Source organism: Myotis yumanensis, unplaced genomic scaffold (genome assembly GCF_028538775.1).
Source record: "Myotis yumanensis isolate MYYU_CA2020_CCGP unplaced genomic scaffold, mMyoYum1.0.hap1 SCAF_2, whole genome shotgun sequence".
Lineage (NCBI taxonomy): Eukaryota > Metazoa > Chordata > Mammalia > Chiroptera > Vespertilionidae > Myotis > Myotis yumanensis.
Genome location: NW_027223753.1, coordinates 212,138,720 through 212,162,498, shown reverse-complemented (window position 1 = coordinate 212,162,498; position 23,779 = coordinate 212,138,720). Strand labels below are relative to the sequence as shown.

The 23,779-nt window shown below is 38.7% G+C and overlaps 1 protein-coding gene across 1 annotated transcript in view; it reads right to left on the bottom strand.

The window, feature by feature from the left end:
• Nucleotides 1-23,779, bottom strand: part of BRWD1 (bromodomain and WD repeat domain containing 1) — a 97,559-nt gene that overhangs the window by 33,635 nt on the left and 40,145 nt on the right. The window contains exons 20-33 of the mRNA XM_070407183.1: nt 21,312-21,405; nt 18,707-18,838; nt 18,145-18,236; nt 15,530-15,719; nt 13,912-14,037; nt 13,705-13,812; nt 12,013-12,137; nt 11,375-11,457; nt 8,170-8,281; nt 7,453-7,514; nt 4,438-4,593; nt 4,091-4,211; nt 2,504-2,629; nt 602-674 (exon numbers count right to left, since the gene is read on the bottom strand). Of these exons, the coding sequence (XP_070263284.1) occupies nt 602-674; nt 2,504-2,629; nt 4,091-4,211; nt 4,438-4,593; nt 7,453-7,514; nt 8,170-8,281; nt 11,375-11,457; nt 12,013-12,137; nt 13,705-13,812; nt 13,912-14,037; nt 15,530-15,719; nt 18,145-18,236; nt 18,707-18,838; nt 21,312-21,405 (1,600 nt within the window). The remainder of the gene's footprint in view (nt 1-601; nt 675-2,503; nt 2,630-4,090; nt 4,212-4,437; nt 4,594-7,452; nt 7,515-8,169; nt 8,282-11,374; nt 11,458-12,012; nt 12,138-13,704; nt 13,813-13,911; nt 14,038-15,529; nt 15,720-18,144; nt 18,237-18,706; nt 18,839-21,311; nt 21,406-23,779) is intronic.

Below are 23,779 nucleotides of genomic sequence, written 5' to 3'. Positions count from 1 at the left end.
TAAATCTATACCCATTTTTAATCCAATATAAATTAGCATGCAAATCAGTGAACTAAAGTTTGTGTAGAAATTAAGCTATGTTGGTGGGGTTTTTTACGCCATATTGTTTTTAAAGACTATCTTCCCTGTGAACAAATCCAACAGCCTGATTCTCAAAAAGGGCAGCATCACTGCTACTTGCCTCACTGACACTTCAAAAGCATCCCAAGGAAGGACTCTAGGGTACACGAGCAGGTAAAGCTTGTGAATTCTCAACTGCGATTAAACCCATGCTCAGATATGGGTTTTACAAAAAATAATTTCCAAGGTACTTCTTTAATGTACCTTTCTCTAGTGAAAATTTGGAAAGAGAACATATTCCACGCCTAAGTGGTTCACTTTAACATATTTTGTTTGGTATATTGATAATCAATTATTGGCTAAAACGAGTTATGTCATTATCTAGATAATTAAAAATGTTTTCATCAAGTGCCCTATTTTCATAGTAAGTTGGAATATAGCAAGAATTGATATACTTAATCAACATTTTGTACTTCACTCATTCTTTCAAGTTACCATTTGAAATTAACAAAAATCATTGTAAAATTGACAAACTTCATACCAAAGCCTTGGCATTTTGCTCATCATTTTCAGAAGTGTTAGAAAGTTCTGAGATATCTGTACAGTCTTGATTCCTAAAAAAACAATTTTTCATTTTTTTAACAGTATGCAGATGTCGTTATTGTTGCCAAAGATTCAAACTACAGGTTAGATATAAACAGTTGCTCAACTATGCATACCTAATTTCAAGCAGAGAAATACTAGGTTTTCAACTCTACCCTCTGTGGAAACAACTATCTTGGAATATGAAAAGTAAGGGTTTTTTTTAGTTAAGTATACACGAAAATTTAGCTGGTAATCCAGAAATAACAAATATATGGCCTCAGTTAATGAATACACGGAGAAATTTTTCTTAGTATCATCACAAGTAATAATCATAGGATGAGTACCAGGAAAATAGTTGATTTGAGATAAAAGAGAATAGAAGAAAAAAAGGAAGTAGAATTAAAGCAAATTATATCTTAACCTCACTGTAAAAACAGAACAAATCCTAAAGCAGTGATATCCAGGCATAAAGTTTAAGCATTCCTAGATTAGTAACCTTGACTTTTAATTAACATATTACATTAAAACTTCAAGAGTTCTGCTGGTGACACTACAATTCCAACTACCCAATATCCAAAACTTATTTCCATACATCCCCCAAAGGAGATGAAAATGATATGTGATCTTCCTGAAGAAGAAAGAAGTATGTTCTGGGAAAGAGGTAATAAGTCCAAGTCCCCCAGACATAGGACAGATTTAACCCAGAAAAGTGACATAGACTGCAGCTTGTTGCTACATATTGAAAATGATGGCATAACTTATAAATTATCTTCTCTAATACAGTATTCTTCTACAGAATTTTTTTATAGCTATGGGGAAAAGGCATATAAGATCATATAGCAAAACTCACTAATTTTAAAGGATACAGGCTGAATAATTTGTCCAAAGTCACACAGAATATTCACTAGAAGATATTAAGCTAGACCTTGGAACCTGATTTCCAGGTCAGTTTTCATTGCACTATTCCAATTCTGATTCCCAATGAAGGAAATTATGTGGAATATCCATGCATGTACAAACTCTCACAGGACACAGATTTAATCCAAAGATTAAAACTCAAATCTAATCATGAGGAAATATCATACAAACCCAAATTAAGTACCAGTGACAAAGTGATTGTCTAACACTTATAAAAAATGACAAGGTTATGAAAGAAAGGAAAGACTGGGGAACAGGTTAAAGAAAATGTAGAAATTGAAAACAGTGAGCATGATGGGGATTCTGGACAGGATCCTGATACAGAAAAAGGACATTGATATAAAAACTAAAAACCCAATTAATGCCCTAGCCGGTTTGGCTAAGTTGGTAAAGCATCAGTCTGTGGACTCAAGGGTCCCGGGTTCGAGTCCTTTCAGGGATACATGCCTGGGTTGCAAGCTCAATCCCCAGTAGGGGGCCTTCAGGAGGCAGCCGATTAATGATTCTCTCTCATCACTGATGTTTCTATCTCTCTCTCCCTTCCTCTCTGAAATCAATAAAAATATATTTAAAAAAAACAAAAACCAATAAAGTGTTACAGCTACAGTCAATAGCACTGTACCAAGACTAGTTCCTTAGCATTTCATCAGGACATCACAGATATGTAAAAAAATGCTACCCGAGTGGAAACAGATTCATATAAGTGGCAAATGTTTATAGTTTAAATTATTTCAAAACGTTAAAAAGTAGAAAAATTTGGATTAATTTCTCATTCCTGTACAGAAATTACAATCACAGTAAGTATGTAAAGAAATGTCATTTAAAGTAACACATTAAAAAGGTATCAAATTCAGAGAGCAAAAATTAAGCACTGGATCGCTGCAAGAGCAAATATGCAAAGTCACTCACTTTTCCACATCTATAACATGAAGTCACTTACTTGATAAATTTTAGAAGTTGGTCAGTTATCTTCTTAGCTGATCTTGCAATTACACTCTCAGGTTCATTAAATGTTCTGGCATTGTGTTCTATATATCTGACTTCCCAAACCAATGCAGATAGCCTCCTTCAAAATAAAAAGGCAATTTATGGTTTAGAAAATAAAAAGACAGAAACCAAGTAAAAACACCCAGCATGTTAAGCCAGCATGATATATTAATTAAAACAAAAGTGCAACTCGATCCCCGGTGGGGGCATGTGGGAGGCAGCCGATCCGATGATTCTCTCTCATCATTGATGTTTCTATCTCTCTCTCCCTCTCTCTTCCTCTCTGAAATCAACAACAAAAAAAATTTTTTTTAAGTGCAAAGTAACAATGAATAACCTTCTCATGCTGTCAACTTGATCATAGTTATAGCAATTATACTGGAAGATGAACTGCACAGAATACATTTAAGGACCAAAAATCTTAACAGATCAGTTAATCACATCCAGAAAAACAACAGAACAATCCTCCCTTTTTACAATGCCTATGGGTACATTTGAAGCTGTTGAGACTCAATAAAGAAAATGTGTTCAACATCATCAATCCTAAGAGTCAATCTCACTGTAAAGTAACAAAGGGATTTCTGATCAAATGCACATTTCCATGTTTGACTACAGAGCTAAACTATATCAACAATGTGACCTCAAGAAATCAGTTTTTATTTTTTTAAAATGTTTTTATTGATTTTTAGAGAGAGGAAGGGAGAGGGCGAGATAGGATCCTTGATCGGTTGCTTCCTGCACACCCCCTAACGTGGATCGAGCCCGCAACCCTGACCTGGAATTGAACCAGTGACCTCTTGGTGCATAGGTCGATGCTCAACCACTAAGCCACACTGGCCAGGCTTATAAAATTTTTCAAAATAGTTGAATTATAAAAAATAAGATACCTCCGATTGCTTTAAAAAAATATCATTGAGAATAGGAAATTTTACAGTTATCAGTGCTCTAGAAGCCAGAGATAAAACGTACATTGCTTTAGGATATTAATCTTTCAAAGGCCAAAGTCCACTTATTAACTAAATTAAATTTTATTTTTAAATGGAACAGCTATATAGGAATGTTAAACATACAAATAAAAAATTTAACCTCTCCCTGCCGGGTAGCTCAGTTGGTTAGTGTTGTATATACGTCAAGGCTGTAGGGTTCGCTCCCCAGTCAGGGACATCAGGGCACATGCAGGAAGCAACCAATGAATGCATAAATAAGCGGAATGCAAATTGATGTTTCTCTCTCTCTCTCTCTCAAAAAAAAAAAAAAAAAAAAAGACTACATAACATAATTTGTAAGAAAAAAAGAAAGACAAACTACTTAAGGAATGAAATCTGGCAATTTTTCTTATCCAGGTTCTAATCATACCTACCCACAGGCACCTAACACAATGTCTTACAGGACCAAGAAATTACGATAATAAAAATGAAACAAAAAATGTTAGTCAGTCCCCATTCCACCACTGTCACCATCAACTACCATCACCTCATTTACTCTAGTTGGTTCAGCCAAGCATCTTTTCAAACTATTTTTAAAATAGGTTTCTACTAACCTGTAAAATCGATTAACAAGTCTCATTCGAATCGTGTACAGATCAGTTGGGTAAGCCACTACAGTACAGTACTTCGGGTACGTACACAGATCAACCGGACCTGCAAAAGCTGCTGCTATATCTGTCAGGGCAGACAGAAGAGTTTTTATTAATAAATTCATAACCCCTCAGTGATATTTCTCCACAAATAATTCATAAAATACACTAAAGCTACATTTAATATTGCAAGCTTAACCAATACATAATAAGTAGGAATTGTAGTAATAAACATAACCACGATTATGATATTTTTAAATACTTGTGTGGAAGAGCCTGAACATGAAACTTTTCATACTAAAAAAACTTACCGAGATTCATAAGTTGATCTATGCCACTAATAATTCGTTCACATTCTTCATCCCTCGATTTTTGACCCCATTCACCATCTTGTGGTTTGTAGAGCAATTTCTCTAGCTCATCTGAAGTAACAGAAATACTAGCTCCTAATTCTTCAGGTGGATCAACTATGAATTCCATTAAAAAAGAACACAAAGAATAAAACAAACAAATATACACTATACTTAAATTCAATTCAAAGGTCTATAAAGAAGACACTAATTACAAAGGACAAAGTAGTTACTTAATAACAGAGAAAACTGGCAGATACTACTTCAATCAAATGATTAAAGTTAACAGGATAAATTGGTATCATGTGCCTCCCAATATATGCATGGAAAACACATTTCTCTAACACACTTGCCCCGAATGCAAACCCTGGGTTTAATCGTGAAAAACAAAAAAACAAAACAAACAAACAAAAAAAAACAGCTCGATCCCCAGTGTAGGATATGTAGGAGGCAGCCAATCAATAATTTTCTCCCATTGGTGTTTCTATCTCTCGCTCCCTTTCCCTTCCTCTCTAAAATCAATAAAAATTAAATTAAAGTTTTAATTTAATTTAATATAAAGCCCAGCCAATTTGGCTCAGTGGCTGAGTGTTGGCCCATGAATCAGGAGGTCACGGTTCAATTCCCGATCAGGGCACATGCCTCGGTTTTGGGCTCAATAAATCAATAAAAACATATTTGGGGGGTAGGGGGGCACTGTTTGAAGTCTGGGTTAGAATGACTTGGGTTAGAATCTTAACTCCTACCCTTTCTAGATGTGTGTATGACTTAAACAAATTACTGCAAACTCTCTGAACCTTATTTCTTTCATCTGTAAAATAACAGCATCCACCTCAGAGCAGGATTAGATGAAATAACATGCACAAAGTTCTTTGAAACAGAGTAAGACCTCAAAAAATGCTGGGTTTTGCCCTGGCTGGTTTGGCTCAGGGGATGAAGCATCCGGCCTGAGGACTGAAGGGTCCCAGTTCGATTCCGGTCAAGGGCATGTGCCTTGGTTGTGGGCACATCCCCAGTGGGGAGTGTGCAAGAGGCAGCTGAATCGATGTTTCTCTCTCATCGATGTTTCTGACTCTCTATCCCTCTCTGTAAAAAATCAATAAAAAATATTTTTAAAAAATGCTGGGTTTTGGGGGAAGGTCAATGGGGGAAAAAAGGAGACATATGTACTACTATTTGTAATACTTTGAACAAGAAAATAATTTTTAAAATGCTGGGTTTTCCTTATCTATTACATGCTTTCTACATTGAAAAATGACTTTTCGTATTATTTATAAGATACTATGCTCAAATGAAAATCTAACAAAGGGAGATCACTGGTGACTTTCAAGAGTGTAGTTATTAGAAACACATTTTTTGAAAAAAATTCTCATTTCCATAAAAATCCTTATTTCCAAAGTAAACCATGACAATGGTTGATGGAGCCATATCAGAGAGTAAACACAAAGAAAAGGGGTTGGCCCCTAAGGAAGACACAGAAAAACTCGTGGAGCAAGATTTCATGTCAAAAAGTGGTGGGGGTGAAAGGACAAAAGTTTTTGTTTGTTTTTACACTGAATAAATACTAATCCTATATAATAAGAGAGGGATATGCTAATTAGCCCAGATATGCTAATTAGCCATGACCCATATGCAAATTGACCGTCACTCCAACACAATAAGAGGGATATGCTAATTAGCCACAGCCAGTATGCAAATTGACCGTCACTCCAACACACACGATGGCCACCCCCATGTGGCCACAAGATGGTCTGCAGGGGAGGGCAGTTGAGGGGGACCCAGGCCAGCAGGGGAGGGAAGTTAGGGGTGACCAGGGCGGCAGGGGAGTGGTTAGGGCTGATCAGGCTGGCAGGCAAGCGAGCGTTTGAGAGCCAGCAGTCCTGGATTGTGAGGGGAGTGTCATACTGCTCACTGGGATCGGGCCTAAACGGGCAGTCAGACATCCCTGGAGGGGTCCCAAATTGGAGAGGGTGCAGACTTGGCTGAGGCGCGCGTGTGCGTGTGCACACATACGTCCATGAATTTCGTGCACCGGGCCTCTAGTATAAAAGAAAGCTTGAGAGTGAAGAAACGGGAGGCGAGAAACATAGAGCAAAAGTCTGCAAGAAGGAAATAACTAGTAGATAAAATGTTCACGAAAGCCAAATGAAAGCTCTTTTAAGGTACAGGAGATAAACTCAAACTTAAAAGGAGAAAGGAAAGAGAAAACTAGAACTGGCAGGGAATGAACTAGGGTTGAGTCTCAGGTCCCACAGAAGTAGAAGCAGTGGGCAGCAAGCACTGAAGGGAGAGGCTGGCTCCACAACAGGCATCTCTCCCTAAGGAAAGAAAGAGACCACCCACAGTCAGATAGACAAGCTGAGGTGAAGCAGAAGACAGAAGTCAAGTTAGATATTCCCTGTGAAGAAGACTAGGGTAACAGAGGAGAATGAGGACAAGGCAACGGAGGCCACGGGAAGGAGGGCGGCAGAGCTTTAAGCTTCCGTGAGAATGGCAGTAGGCCCCTAAGACACAGCCAGCATCAAGCTGGAAACACAGGATAAGAAATGATGAACCTGCCGAAACCGGTTTGGCTCAGTAGATAGAGCGTCGGCCTGCGGACTGAAAGGTGCCAGGTTCGATTCCGGTCAAGGGCATGTACCTGGGTTGCGGGCACATCCCCAGTGGGAGATGTGTAGGAGGCAGCTGATCAATGGTTCTCTCTCATCGATGTTTCTAACTCTCTGTCTCTCTCCCTTCCTCTCTGTAAAAAATCAATAAAATATATTTAAAAAAAAAAAAAAAAAGAAAGAAAGAAAGAAAGAAATGATGAACCAGATACACATAATTCTGTTGACTTCTTTTAGCAAAGTTCACAGTTACCATAATAATTTGAAAACATGTCTTAAAGAATACAATTCACTCTGTGAGCATTAGTAAGGTAACAAAATTAAAAATATAAAGATAAAATACGTTCATTATTTAACAATTACATACCATTATCAGGAATTGGTTCCATATCCCATGGGCTAAGCTTTTCAATTTCAGTATTGTCCCACCTGTTAATACCAAAAGAAAAGTCTGGTTAACCTTTCCTAAATTCAACATGTGGCTAATAAGTAGGTATCCACTACAAGAGTAGACAGGAAGATAGAAAATGTAAAAATTAACTGCAATGTAGCAGTAAGTTTAAATACTAACAGTAAAAAATGTTTAGAAGGATACATGATAAGAATTAAGTGTAAAAGTGGATGGCGGGTTCAAGGTAAAAACCAGAAGTCTTGTGTGGCCTGTGCCAGGTTAGTGAAGAAAAACTCAAACACAGTGTGAAGGTCTTGACTGTGACGCTTCAGAATGTGGACTTTATTCCACAGCCCATGGAAAGGCAGAAAAGATATTTTTGAACAAAGGAAATGACGTAATATGTGTTCCTGGACTATGATCCTGCAATGTCAGGATCAAGGTGGAGAAAATATTAAGAAGCTACAGAAAAGGTCCCAGGAAAGCAAGCAGAGACTGCACCACCAGGGTTACTAGCGAATAGGAAATCACAGGGGCATGCGAAAGAGACACTGTAGCGGTGAGACTGATAGGACTTAATGACAGATTAAAATTGTGGGCTTTTTTTAACCTGAAATGTATTACTTGTTCATACCACAACCTACCACAGTGAACAAATGTTTATAGATGATTCATTTTCATCTGCATACAGACCTAACAATGTAACACTGGAAATGACTATCAGGGTACTGTGGCTGATAGGGCTCTTGACTTAGCACTGTTCCAAACCACCAGGCATCATCAATGATAGAACGGAACCTGTCACCTAAAAGAGATATGACCCAGTCTGAGACACCAGTTTGCAATACTAACGTTTTTATTTATGAAATATCACGATAAAGATTTCAGTAAAGATAATGTAATCAAAGCATTTTTTATGTTAGAATTAGCCATCTGTCCCCACTTCCCAGTAATCTTCAGTGATAAAACAGATGTAAAAAAGATTACACTCAGCAATTTAATGAAGGTACATAACCATCCTATATAATAAAAGGCCAGAGGCGTCACGACCGAACAACCAGAGACCAGACCACCACGGCCCACCCCCAAGCAAGTAGTTAGGGACAATTAGACAGGCAGGCAGAGTGGTTAGGGGTGTTCAGGTAGGCAGACCAGTGGTTAGCGGCAATCAGGTAGGCAGGCCAGCGGTTAGGGTTGATCAGGTAGGCAGATGGCCCCTCACTGGGTTGGCCCTGCCCCCAAGCAAGTGATTAGGGGCAATCAGGCAGGCAGGCAAGTGGTTAGGGGCAAACAGGTAGGCAGGCAGAGTGGTTAGGGGTAATCAGGCAGGCAGATCAGTGGTTAGGGGAGATCAGGTAGGCAGGCAGAGTCGTTAGGGGCCATCAGGCAGGCAGGCAGAGTGGTTAGGGGTGATCAGGCAGGCAAACCAGTGGTTAGGGGTGATCAGGTAGGCAGGCCACTGGTTAGGGGCAATCAGGTAGGCAGACAGCCCCTCGCTGGGCTAGCTTTGCCCCCAAGCCATTGCACTCCAGCCCGTCACCTGTAGAGGGAGGCCACCAGTGGCAGGGGAGGGGGGGCAGTGCTGCACAGATGGCAAGCAGTGGCAGGGGTAGGGCCAGCTGCCTGCAGCCGGGGGAAGGAAAGCCCCGATAGGCCCTGATCTCAGGCCAGTCCTAGGGACTCTACCCAAGGGGCCCCGGATTGTGAGAAGGTGCAGACCGGGCTAAGGGACCCCCTCCCTCCCCCGCCAGAGTGCACAAATTTTCATGTACCGGACCTCTAGTACAACATAATATGACTAGGTTCTATTGTTTAGTGAATCCGAACACCCACTCCAAAATAAATTGCTACATTCACATGAAACAAAGAAGAAAGTTTACCAAAATTCAAAAATCTCTTACAACAATGTATACTATCAATAAACACTTGTGTAGTAAGTATCCTATCCTATATAATAATCCTATATAATAAAAGGGTAATATGCAAAACAGAGGAACAACTGGTCACTATGATGTGCACTGACCACCAGAGGGCAGACGCTCACAGCAGGAGCTGCCCCTGGTGGTCAGTGCACTCCCTCAGGGGAAGCACCACTCAGCCAGAAGCCAGGCTAATAGCTGGAGAGCACAGCACAACAGCAGTGGTGGGAGCCTCTTCCACCTCCACGGCAGCACTAAGGATATCCAACTGCCAAAGAATATCCGACTGCCAGCTTAGGCCCACTCTGTCAGTTGGACATTCCCCGAGGACTCCGGGACTGCAAAAGGGCACAGGCCTGGCTGAGGGACCCTGACCCCTACCCTGTGCTTCATGCACCAGGCCTCTAGTATTAATTACATACTTATAAATTATTTCCTAGTTGTAATTTCAAGTTTGTCCTGGGAGAAGGTGAGTGTAACTTCCACCTACTCTTCTGCCATCTTGGATCTCCATTAAGAATTTTGAAATAAATCTTTTTGGGCTATTCATGGTGAGGGTAAACTTCTGCTAAGTAAAATTCTCAACTCAGTTTAAACAGAAACAAGCAAAATCCTCTAATAGCACAGCTCAAACTTCAGGAGAATAGGTTAAGATTTGATGGGGAAGGAAAAATGAATTAATTAGTATAGAATATCTGCTACAATAATTTCTCAACCACAAAAACAATACAAAACCCACTAAATTATAAGAGGCAATTAGGAATCCATCTATACAGTTTAGCTGTAGAAAATGAAGTTAAAAATATTTTTGAAAAGACATGTTGGCAGAACAAAATAAGAGCTTCTGACTTACACGTGATGGAGGCTGAAAAAACATTAACAGATAAGATACTTTAAGCTCTTTAGGACTTGGCTGTATGACTTGTTAACATCCACATATTCTAGCTGTCTCTTGTCTATGTATGGCTAGATGTTTTTCTTCAAAAAAATTTCCTTTACCTCTATCTAGTTCCAAAATAATCTTGATTCCTTGTTTGACATTACTGGTAAAAATAGTTTACTAAGAACAGCAACACTCTGACAATCTTTTGTTTCAGTACAGGCAACTTAAAATTTATCTGCAAAGTGTCTGTTTATAGTTTCTGAGGTCTTAACATCCTTTATGAATGTGTACACCAAAAGACACAGCCTGGGTAAAAAATATTTTTAGTAAGAGACCAAAACTAACAATAGCAGAAAAAGTTATTCTAAGTGATTGTCAATATGAGCTTCCCAAGATAACAGTGCATAATTAAAAGTAATACTGTCTGTACACCTGTAAAACAGGCACTACAGGTGCTAAGGCCTAATTACCAACATCAATTATGTCCTGAAGAGATTAATGATCTACACAAATTAAGGACCTAAGTAAGTAAGCCCATCAGCCCACCTTCAATGGCCACCATAAAAACCACATTTAAGTTAGAGCCCATGCTGAGGTGATTTTATTTTTTCTGTCCACCCATATACCTCATGATTATAAAGCATTAAGTGTAACATAAGCTTTTTAATTTTTAAAAATGGTTTCCTCAAGTCAGCCTATTTAAGTCTGACTTGACATGACATCTAAGGTAGAATATTCTGTGTGCCAGACATTACCTGTGTAAAGTCTGCATTATTTTTCAACTTTCTTATTATTTTATATATGATAATTTTGTGAATTAGCCAGAGCCATGTTAAATATAATTAGAAATAATGCAGTATGGGGAAGTCTGAAAGGAAATAAAAGGTCTACTCTAGTCTACTCAATGAGAAATATCCCTTCAAAACATCACATGTCATAAGAAATGTTGTTTGGCTAAAAAGTCCACTAAGTAGTAGTAAGCACCAAGCCTCTAAGCAAAATAAATTTATAAGTCACTTATGTTTCTTTGCAGAATTTATAAGTTTGCATCCACCCATCAAAGGATATATATGAATTCAGTTAAGGATAGACTTACAAGACTGCCAATTCCTCTGTCTTGCTTCATCATAAAATTGACGCAACACAAGAAAGTCAATAACATCTGGCATATCATGATATCTAAACAAAAATAAGATTATTAAACTCCTTGGGTAGCAGGTTGTAGTTTAGGGCAACACTGTCCAAAATAAATACAATGGGAACCGCATATGTAATTTTTAAACTTTGACTAGCCTTATTAAAAAATAAAAAGAAACCAGTGAACTTAAATTTTAATAGTGTATTATATTTAACCAAGTATATCCTAATATTGTTTCACCATGCAGTCAATACAAAATAATGGTATTTTACATTCTTTTTCTTCACACGAAGTTTTCAAAATTCAATGTGTATACTTATGTCACACTCTATTCTGATCAGCCACATTTCCAGTGCTGAATGGCCACATGTAGCTAATGGCTACCATTCACAAGTTTATAAAATTATTTTTATTTCTAGCGGGTTCCCATCTATCGGAACTTAAACCCACAGCTTAGGCTGTCCACAGTGCTCTGCTATTTACCCTGCAGCTAAATGGAAAGAGCATGCTAACCAGCAAGAGAAAAAAATCTAAATTTGTTTTTTTATTTTAGAGAAAATCTAAATTTAAATAATTCCATAAAAAATAACACGTACCTAATAGAGAAAGATTTGTCCATAAGTTTTCCATTTGCCGGATCTATAAATGCTAGTTTGAGGCAACAGAGTGTAGGGGGTCCAACCTCATATCGTATTCCAACTATTTTGACCAATTCTTGATCCTTCAACAGATTTAAAAACAATAAATAAATATCAATTCCTCAAGACTCTAATTCTCCACATATTGCAAAATTTAATCAACTCACAATTTAGGCTTCCAACTCACAATTTAGCAGACCAGTTTAAGTGACTATTAATTACAATTATTTTTGCTAAAATTAATCTTCGCATCTTTTTGAAGATAAACATTTAATAGGGTTACTAATGTAAGGAGTATATTCACTTTAGAAAATACAATAATCCCCCGTGATCCCACTTCTAGGAATATATCCCAAGAAAACAGAAACACCAATCAGAAAGGATATATGCACCCATATGTTCATAGCAGCATAATTCACCATAGCTAAGATCTGGAAACAGCCTAAGTGCCCATCAGTAGATGAATGGATTAGAAAACTGTGGTACAGCTACACGATGGAATACTATGCTGCTGTAAAAAAGAAGGAATTCTTGCCATTTGCAACAGCATGGACGGAACTGGAGAGCATTATGCTAAGTGAAATAAGCCAGTCAATGAAGGAAAAATACCACATGATCTCACTCATTTATGGATAATAAAGACCATTATAAACTTATGAACAAAAATAGATACAGAGGCAGAGCAGCCTCGAACAGACTGTCAAACTACAGCGGGAAGGCCGGGGAGGGTTGGGGGGCAGGAGGGGAGGGTAAGAGATCAACCGGAGGACTTGTATGCATGCATATAAGCATAACCAATGGACATAAGACACTGGAGGGTAGGGGAGGCCAGGGGATTGTCAAGGGCTGGAAAAAAAGGAGACATATGTAATACTCTTTGTAATACTTTAAGCAATAAAACAATTAAAAAAAAAATTCAATAATCCCCCCCTCATTCTTGGTTTCCTTTCTGCTGTTTTAGTTACCTGTGGTCAACCATGGTCCAAATGGAAAATTCCAGAAATAAACAGTTTGTAAGTTTTACATTGTGGGCCATTCTGAGTAGCATGATGAAATTCTGTGCTGCCCCACTGGGGACTAGAGTCATCCCTTTGTCTAGCGTATCCACTTTGTATAAACTACCCATATGGTAGTCACTTAGAGGCCATCTCAACTATGAGAATGACAACTGTTTCGGTACAGGGAAGCTTAGGTTTTTCTAAATTATGCACAAAGTTAAGCCTTTTTCCCATTTGTATTTCTTCTTTTGAAACTTGCACTGCTTGAAGGCAGCCAATCAATGATTCCCTCTCATCATTGATGTTTCTATTTCTCCCTCTCCCTTCCTCTCTGAAAATAATAAAAAAAATATTAAAAAAGAAATTTGCACTGCTTTTTAAAATCTGTCCTGGGTATGCACATTTTAAGATTACTGATATATATTGTAAAACTGCCTTTCTTATAATTTTACATGTCAATCAATAATATATGAAGACTGCCCACTGATAACCGTAAGTCTTCCTACTAGATCTTAAGGCTTAGATGTAACAGCAGAAATGTTTTCAAGTAGGAAATAAATGGAAAGAAAATAATGAAATATGCCTCCAGGTTTTTTAATGGGCTTAAGTAATATAGTTATAAATGTGCTAAATGTTAACACTATTATCTCACCCTAAGATCCATTTTTCTCCATGGCTCCTTGTTCGGGTTCAGTTCATAAATGTCATTTCTTCTGACAGCCTCAATATAAGCTTCATGACCCTGTCGAAAATATATAACCTACAAAAACGATACATAGAAAAGTAACAAATAAAAACTTAAGAGTAACATTAATGTTTTATGTTCCACATCCATATTTTTAAATTTTATTACTCTCACCTCATCGCCCATTTGTGGAACAAATGGAGATTTTCGAAGTGTGGTGTCAGTTATCCAAACTGGAGGATGAAATTCATATAAATCTTCCGTATTTGCGAGCTCTGCCGGAGACATTCTCTGCAAATTCTGCCAAGGGGAAGAAAATAGAGCTTGGTAAAAGAAAAAGGAGCAGCATGCACTCTTTGATTGAAAAATAAAAAGAAATGTCACCATTCAGAATGACTACTTACTTCATGTCACCTAATAGTTTTTAAACATCATGCATATTGGTTCCTGAACACACACAGGAACATAGCACTAGTTTGCATTCTAGATCTACCTGGCACTTTCCTAGAATCCTTCATTTTAACGTTCTTCATAACACTGTATATCCCAGTGGTCGGCAAACTGCGGCTCGAGAGCCACATGCGGCTCTTTGGCCCCTTGAGTGTGGCCACTAAGTTTCAATCGCACTGTACGCGCGCACGTGGTATTTTGTGGAAGAGCCACACTCAAGGGGCCGCAGTTTGCCAACCACTGGTATATCCTATGCAAGAGGGCTAATTTCCAATCTAAAGCCTCTTCACTACAAAGCCTGCTCTGCCTGAGACACCAGTATGAATTTCACCGCAGACTAATCACCAAAGGCAATCGCCTGTGGTTTTAAGACTGGCAATTTTAAAATATGACCACAAATTCTTTGATCCTCCTACTCTCCAAAGTATCCTCCCCTTTTGAGTATGAGCTCACCTTGCTTCTAACAAACAAAATAAAGCCGAGTGACAATGTTTGACTTTAAGACTAGTAATAAAAGGCATCAGGGCGTAACCTTTGCTTACGCTTCTGCATCACTGAAGACACTCAAGCAGCCCTATGGAGAGGCTCATACGGTGGGAACTGAAGTTTCCAGCCAACTGCCCCATGAACGAGCTTCAAAGATGATCATCTAGTCCCAATCAAGCCTTCAGACAAGGCAACCTCAACCAACATGATGAGGCAACCTCATGAGTCCAAACCCCCTAGCTAATCAGCTCCCAAATTCCTGACCCATCAAAACATGATATGATACATGTTTCCTATTTTATGCAGCTAAGTTTCAGGATGACATGTTATAGGGCAACAGATAGCCAGTACAAAGACATGGCATCTTTAAATATTGAGAGCTACCTGCACAATAAGAGCACATGCACTGTACATATAAGATCAAGGGGTATTATAATTAGGAAAAAACTATGAAGATAGAGCATAGCAAATAAAAATGAGAGAAACATAGCAATCACAGGCAACACAAGAGAAAATGCCTTAAAATACCTTAAAGTATATTTCCAGTATTGAAATTAATAGGAAAAAAAAGTGTGTGTTTTGGATCCTGAGAGAAACAGAACTCTCCCTTTAAGTTTCAGATTTAGAAAGGCTTAAGTCCCAAGTCCAACCCAGAGCAGATTAGAAAGGGAAGTTTTAATAATAAAATAGCTTTTCCAAAAATAAGTTTGCATTTTACATTTACTTTCAGATGACATAACATTGTCAATAAAAATAAAGGCTTCAATTTTAAAAAGATTTCTAATTTTAAATGTGGACAGAAACACCTCTATAAACTGTACATTAGATGTTATTTCTAAAGACATATTTTTCTTACCTCTTTTTTAGGCTTATTTTCTTTCTTTCGCTTTCGTCTCCTTTTTGGAGGAGATACATTCTCAGTAGACACTTCATCCTCTGAACTACTACAAAACCGAGTAATACGCCGACGAGATGAAGTTCGTAAAGGGGGCTGCAAATTGATGCCTGCATCAGCTGTCCAATCAGAGTATCGAGATGAAGAGTCACTAGAAAAGGAACACATTTTAAGTTCTTTGGAACCAGAATCTAGGCCCCCATAGCAAATTATTAATATAACCTTAGAAGGAGAGAGGAAGAAGAGGAAAAGACAGACCCCAGGAAGCTTCAACTTGAACAACCGGCCTCTCCAACAATGAATACGGAAATGACCAAAGATCATGAGAGAGAGAAACCTTCACCGACTCAGGGAATTAGAAAAGAATGTAAGCCTGAGGAAATTTTTTTAAGTATAATATAGATGAGACCTCATGGAAGACAACATCTAGAGCAAACTAACAATTCCCCTTCTAAAAAATATAGTTATGAAAACAGTAGAGGTCACACAGAATCATAGGTAGCACGCCCCGCCCAAGTTAGAGCAGACTCTAAAACAGACTAGAAATTTTCATTAGAATGACAAACCATTCGTGAATACACTCAGAAGCCCAAGGAAAGCACAGCCATGCTTCTTGCCAAGAGAGGGACTTTCTTAGATATGACAGAAGATCCAAGAGAGATACCAGTCCTAGCCCATCCAGAAGCAAAAGCAGAGTCAAGTCCTAGCCGGTTTGGCTCAGTGGACAGAGTGTCAGCCTGTGGACTGAAGAGTCACGGGTTCGATTCTGGTCAAGGGCACATGCCTGGGTTGCCGGGCTTGATCCCTCATAGGGGGTGTGCAGGAGGCAGCCGATCAATGATTTTCTCTCATCATTGATGTTTCTACCTCTCTTTCCCTCTCCCTTCCTCTCTGAAATCAATAAAGATATATTTAATAAGAAGAAAAAAAAAGCAGAGTCAAATGGGCCCTTGACGGTGGCTCAGTGGTTAGTGTGTCAGCCCTAGCACCCAAGGGTTTTGGGTACGATTCCCAGTAAAGGTCATGTATCTGGATTGCAGGTTCTTTCCCCAGCCCCAGTGTCAGGGCACATGCAAAAGACAACCAATTGATGTTTCTTTCTCTCTCTCTCCTCCCGCCCCACTTTCCACTGTATCTAAAAGCAATGAAAAAATATCCTTGGGTAAGGATTTTTTTTTTTTTTAAAAAGAGTCAAACAGGAAACTAGACAGAATACTAACTGACAGCCTACCACAAGCTTAAGCAAACATATAAAGGCCTCTGCTGGAACCATCATTGGCCAACTACTTACCTCTCAGGCTCAATAATGCACACTCACACAAACACACAAAATCTAAAAGCTTTTTATTATAAAAAGAGCTGTTCAAAAAAATTTAAGAGCATTTGCATGATAAAATTCAAGAAAAGCTGAAGAAAAAACAATAAATATAGAAAGAGAAAGGAAAATGGTGGTTGCCAGGGGCTGGGGGTAAAACAGAGAATTAACAGATACATGTTTTACAAGATGAAAGAGTTCTGGAGATTGGTTGCACAACACTGTGAATGTACTTAACCCTATTGAACTGTACAGTTAAAAATGGTAAATTTTATGTTAGGTAAATTTTGCCAGAAATTTAAAAAAATTGTTTTTAAGAGTAGGCAAGTGTTCTAAAAATCACTCCAGCTTTTCTTAATCATCTATAATAATAAAAGCATAATATGCTAATTAGACCAGACAGCCGAACAGCAGAGCTGTCAGAAGACCTTCTGAACGAATGATGCCACGAAGCCAGGGCTGCAAGGGCACAGCCCCTTGCACAAATTTTGTGCATCGTGCCTCTAGTAATGAAATAAAAGAAGACAAGAAAGGAAGCAGGCAGTATAGTATGGTGTTCTGGACCAGCATACTATAAGTAGAAACAAAAATAAGATTTGAATCATATTTAGAAGGAAATTTTCTGGACTTGTGATGGATACATTTTGAAGAGAGAATTATGTCCAGGTTATGGCTTAAAGCATCTGTCAAGACAAAGGTGACATTTACCAAGATGAGGAACAGATGTTAACATCTGAAATCTGGATAATAAAACTAAACTAAACATAATGAATTTAATAATGGGGTTGTTTTTTGCTATTTAATCCTCCCCTGAGGACATGTTTCTATAGATTTGAGAGAGAGAGATGGGTGGGGGGGAGAAACATCAATGAGAAAGAGAAACTGATCTCTTGCCTCCCACACACATCCCAACCAGGGATTGAACCTGCAACCTAGGTATGTGCTCTGACCAAGAATCAAACTGCAACCTTTTTTGGTTTGGTTGGGACAATACTCCAACCAACTGAACTACCCAGCTAGGGCTGTACTAATGCAGCCCAAGACTAACTAGATGTTTTCAGTAAACGTGTTTTACACTCCTAGCTCAAATATTTATAGTCAAATAAAAATGCCCAAAGTATTTTCCACAGCAACAGCTGTTAATCCAGTTTTCTTCTCCTTTTACATGTATTAAGAACTCAATGTTAACTGTTCCATAGTTGCCATTCAAATACAGTTCTATGACTAAAACGCTTTAAAGATCAAAAACAAAATCAGATACCTTGAACTTTCACTATCACTTTCACTTCTTCTATCACTTTTCCATTCTTCTTCTTCGGAAGAACAGGAAGCTTCACTTTGATCACAGGAAGTCTGATTCATGGGGGGAAATAAAATAAAAACCTTGATCTCTGAGTGAAGTTAATGAAAAGTTGTGTAAATATTCTCAGTGTTTTGGACTTAAATCACTGTAATAGGTATGAACTGGTATCTCACCAGTTTCACTTCCAATTCCTTAATGCCATATTTGCCATCTGAATACTTTTTTTGATGGGCTGTTAGATCTTATGCCAAGTTTTAAATTGAGTTTCCTTATTGATGAGTTTTAACTCGTGGTATATTTTGAATGCAAGTCTTTTAACAGGTATGAGTTTTACAGATATTTTCTCCAATTTTGTGGTTTGTCTTTTCATTCTCTGTGCATCATTTTTGTTAAAACTCAAAATGTGAAATGTCATTTTAACCTCTACAGAATACTGTATTTTCACATATTTCAGGGTACAGTCAAAGTGAGACATTGGACATTTAAGATTATATTATATATTTTAAAGTTACAAACTCACATGTCTTATAGAGCTTGAAGACTCATTTCCAGAAGACAACTCAGTCTGTCCAACATTTCTTCTGCCATAATTTGGATATTTACGTCTACATGTCCTCTGCCTAAACGGTGACATCAAAACTACCGAATCTGACTGAAACATAAAAGAAACATAGAGATGAAAATCAATATCTGAATAAATACAATTTCAACAAAATAGGCATTCTATCAAATTCCCAAAAGTATTTCAGGCCAATAATAATAGTTGAAATATAAAAGAAAATATATATATATATTTTAGGAATATTTTCCTAAAGTGTCCCTATCATTTTCCAATATTTTCTTTATATTATTTTTATTTTGGCCATCTGCTATTAAATCAACCTTGGTATTTTTACTTTTAAGATACTTGGAAGAAAAAAAAAGATACTTGGAAGACATGGCTAAATTAAGCACATTAGATCAGCCTTTTCCAAATAAAACTATAAGTCAATTGACCATGAATGAAATAACCCAAAAAGTTTATCACTTTAAAAATATGTATTTTATAAGTGAGAAGATTTAAACCTTGGACATAACTAGGGTTAATATTTGAGGATTATTTCAGATAATCTTTTGTATGCACATAGTGACACATTTCTTAAATTTTTGGATGATTTGTTGTCAGCACTTTTCAATTCTGCTTGAATTTTTAAAATATATTTTTATCAAAACAAAAATATCTTCAAAAATCAGCCAACTAATGACCCTGGCCAGTTTGTTCCATTGGTAAGGTTGTGGTCCCTATAGGCCAAGGTCCAATCCCCAGTCAGGGTATGTACAAGAGGCAACCAATGAAGACATAAGTGGAACAACAAGTAGATGTCTCTTTCTCATCAATCAATAAAAAAAGATTTTAAATAGCCAAATAAAACAGATTGTATTTTTTTAATATTTTTTAATCCTCACTTAAGGGCATGCTTAAAGGGAGGAAGGGCAGGAGGGAGAAAGACATCAATGTGAGAGAGAAACAAGAATCAGTTCCCTTTGGGTACATGCTCAGCCAAGAATTGAAGAAACCCGCAACCCAGGTATGTGCCCAACTGGAATAGAATTGAGCACCTTTCGGTACACAGGACCAGCTCAATCAGGGCTACATTGTATTTTAAGGGGATGGGGTGAGGATAGGGAAGTGGAGGTGATGCTGGTGGGCAAGGGAGAGGGGCAAGCTATATTCCTCAAACACCAAAGTCATATGTGAAATCACATAATAAAAGCATATATTCCTTGAATTAATATACAAATAAATTTGCTTATAGTTCCTTCTGTTTGATAATCAATAGTGTGTATTATCACATTGGCTGATTTTAAAATGAATTACATTTTCCTTAATTTGTCAGTACTATTTTTTGTTAAAGCAAAAACTCGTATTGAGTTTCATAACTGATAATGTCAAACACTGTTGGGTCAAATCTACCACTCATAAAAACAAGTAATCTGTAAAAAAAAAAAAAAAAAATTGTTTTTAAATCAGTTTGAGCTCTGGCTAGTGTGGCTCAATGGGTTGGGGGACATCTGGCTCCAAATGGCTAATGGTTCAATTCCTGGGCAGGGCACATACCCGGGTTGCAGGCTCGATTCTGGTAGGGGGCGTGCATGAGGCAGGCAATCAATGTTCTGCTCTCACATTGATGTTTTTCTCCCTCTCCTTACCTCTCTCTTAAAAAAATTTAATAAAATCATTTTTTTTAAATCAGCTGAAGGGCATTATGTACCTAATAAGGCTATGAAGAACTAGACAGTAAGCCCATCCTTATGATCAATTCTGGGAAAATCCTACAAACACAATCATTTTCACCAGTTTTGTAGCACTAATCTTACATTTTGTGTATCTTCCATGAACTCAATGTTAATGTTATTCATATAATGTTCAAGAAACTCCAAATAAAGAAATTAAATACTAAGGCAGTGATTCTCAACCTTCTGGCCCTTTAAATACAGTTCCTCATGTTGTGACCCAACCATAAAATTATTTTCGTTGCTACTTCATAACTGTCATGTTGCTACTGTTATGAATCGTCATGTAAATATCTGATATGCAGGATGGTCTTAGGCGACCCCTGTGAAAGAGTCGTTCGACCGCCAAAGGGGTCGCGACCCACAGGTTGAGAACTGCTGTACTAAGAAATAAGATTTTCTTGAGTTTGGAGGGTCACAAACCATTGTAACATCTAAAATTTTTATAAATGCATGATTTGGGTAAACTTCAGAAATAGTTTTAGAAGTAAGATGGTTGGTTCTCTGTGGAAGAAAAGAGAGTGTAGTGATTGGGGATGGACACAAAATGTTTTTGATGGGTTGGTAATGTTCTAGTTCTTGGTCTGAGTGGTCATTAGACAATAATCTTCTAGAATCTGTTAACAGTATTAGGCATTAGGCTACTTTCCTCAAGTTTTTACACTATTCCTCTTTCCTAACAGCTGTACAGCCTTATGTCTACTATTTTAAATCCCAAATAGAAGGCTTTAAGCAAAATATATTATTCTATTTCAGGTGAAAATTACTAATATTCTCAGTGATCAAAAGAAAACAAATTTTAGTTCAATTTCTAATTTGCTTATTCCTAAGAAAAATAGAATTTAGGTTACCTTTTGTGAGAACTGAAGAGTCTTCTTTTTTCTTCCAATTACATAAAGATTTCTTTCCTCTTCACCTTTCTCTATTCTAAAGTCTTCCAACTTCCTACAAATTTAATTATCCAGTTATATTAGTTAGTGAACTGATGAATAAGTAGAGGATATTAACAGGAAAAAATCATCATCATGATTCTAGAAATCATAAGCTTACATACTTTTTAAGTTGACACAAGAAATTATCTAAGGTTATAGCAAAACTTAAGTCAAGCTATACTTTATGTTAGAAATTTAATATGAGTATAAATAAAATCTCAGCAGCAGCTAGGAAGTCCTAACTTTCATATTTTACAAAGAAATGGTCATTTGTTTGTATTCTGATTGGCCCTATTAGGACCAATTCAAACAGGATCTCTCAAATTAGTAACTCAAAGTGTCCCTATCATTTTCCAAGATTAAAATTCCTTTCTCTAAAGAAAAAATAAGAGCAGAATCCTCCTCCAAGCCATTTAAAATGTTTTTTAATTTGTAGAAAAACAGAATAGAATGTTACTACTTCTAATCACCCATTTTTACTTATATGATACAAAAGAAGCTTTATAATGTTACTGTGACCAACTTCCAAGCAAGGGGCCTTTCCCGTGAGGATGGTACTGACCATTGTTTTCCTTCTCCACAGTTAGAGAGAACGAATGACTGTCCTCTTTCTCCAAGTTGAACATTACTGAAAACACACGACTTTGTTTTTGTTTACTTTAAAACCCCACCAGAAAAGATTCAAAACTGACATCTTGGCCATGCTCCTAGACATAATTGGGCACTCAAATGAGTGTAAGCACAAATTCGGTGAGGACAAAAACACATTTCTAAGAAAATTACTTTCTCAAGGTTCAACTGTAGCCCATGCTCAAAGTACAGTGGAACTTTAGTTTATCCACAGGGGAATTCTATATTAGACTCAACCCTTTATAAGTTAATTTCACCACTTTTATGTGTATTTAAGGAATTATATGAGGTTTTTCACTTGCAGCCAAATTAAATTCCTATCCCATGTTTTTACAAAACACTGCATACATTTCATTCTCAATCAATAATAAAACAAAGGCACACTCTAGGCTTCAAAAGTATTATGTTTGTGTGCATTCCATGCCTCATCAATCACTAATATCACTCAGCTGACAAAAGTGATATTATAAAAGGTTTTAGAATGAATAGAATTTCTACTATTATTGGATAAAGACAAACAAATGCCTGAAATCTAGCCCCAAACAAATTCCTCTGCTTGAAAGCAACACTGTGTGCTAATCTTTCTACATGGCAGGGTTGTTTCCCTTCTCACATTTTTATCTGTTACTAGCGGCCTGGTGCATGAAATTCATGCGGGGGGGGGGGTGGGGGGGGTCCCTCAGCCCAGCCTGCACCCTCTCCAATCTGGGATCCCTCTCACAATCCGGGACTGCTGGCTCCTAATTGCTCACCTGCCTGCCTGCCTGATTATCCCTAACCACTCTGCCTGCTGGCCTGCTCGCCCCCAACTGCCCCCCCCCGCCACCAGCCTGATCACCCACAACTGCCATCCCATCCTGGCCTGATCACCCACAACTGCCCTCCCGTCTTGGCCCCTAACCGCCTCTACCTCGGCCCCGCCACCATGGCTTTGTCCAGAAGAATGTCCGGAAGGTCTCCTGGAAGGTCTCCCGGTCTAATTAGCATATTACCCTTCTTTTATTAGTATAGACTAGAGGCCTGGTGCACGAATTCGTGCACGGGTGGGCTCTGGGTGGCCAGGGCCAATCAGGCCGGGCTGGCCGGAGGGAGCGGCCATGGGCAGTTGGCTGGCCGGCCCCGCCCCCTGGTCGAACTCCCAATAGAACTCCCGGTCGAGGGGACAATTTGCCTTTTATTATATAGGATACAGGCCTGGTGCACGGGTGGGGGCCGGCTGATTTGCCCTGAAGGGTGTCCCAGATCAGGGTGGGGGCTCCCTTGGGGGGGTGAAGCGGCCTGGGCAAGGGGCCTGTGGTGGTTTGCAGGCCAGCCACACCCTTCAGGATGGGGGTCCATGCTGGGGCGGTGTGGCCAGCCTGTGTGAGGGGCTGATGGCTGTTTGTAGGCTGGCCACGCCCCCCGGCAGGGGACCCTCACCCCATGGGGGCGTGGCCAGCCTGGGTTATGGGCTGAAGGCCATCTTCAGGCCCCTCCCTCGGCAGCCGGCCCAGGCGACCCAAGCCTCCCGTTCGCTCTGGCCTGCTCCGTGGCTGCTGCCCACAGGCCCCTCCTTCAGCGGCCGGCCCAGGCAGGCTGGAAGCTTGGCTTTCTCCATCACCAGGGGCGACCCAAGCCTCCCACCTGCTCTGGCTGGCTCCGTGGCCGCCACCATCTTTGTCCTGTTAATTTGCATGTTCTCTCCTGATTGGCTGTGGGGTGTCATGGAGGTATGGTCAATTTACATATTGTTTGTTATTAGTGTAGAGATCTTAATC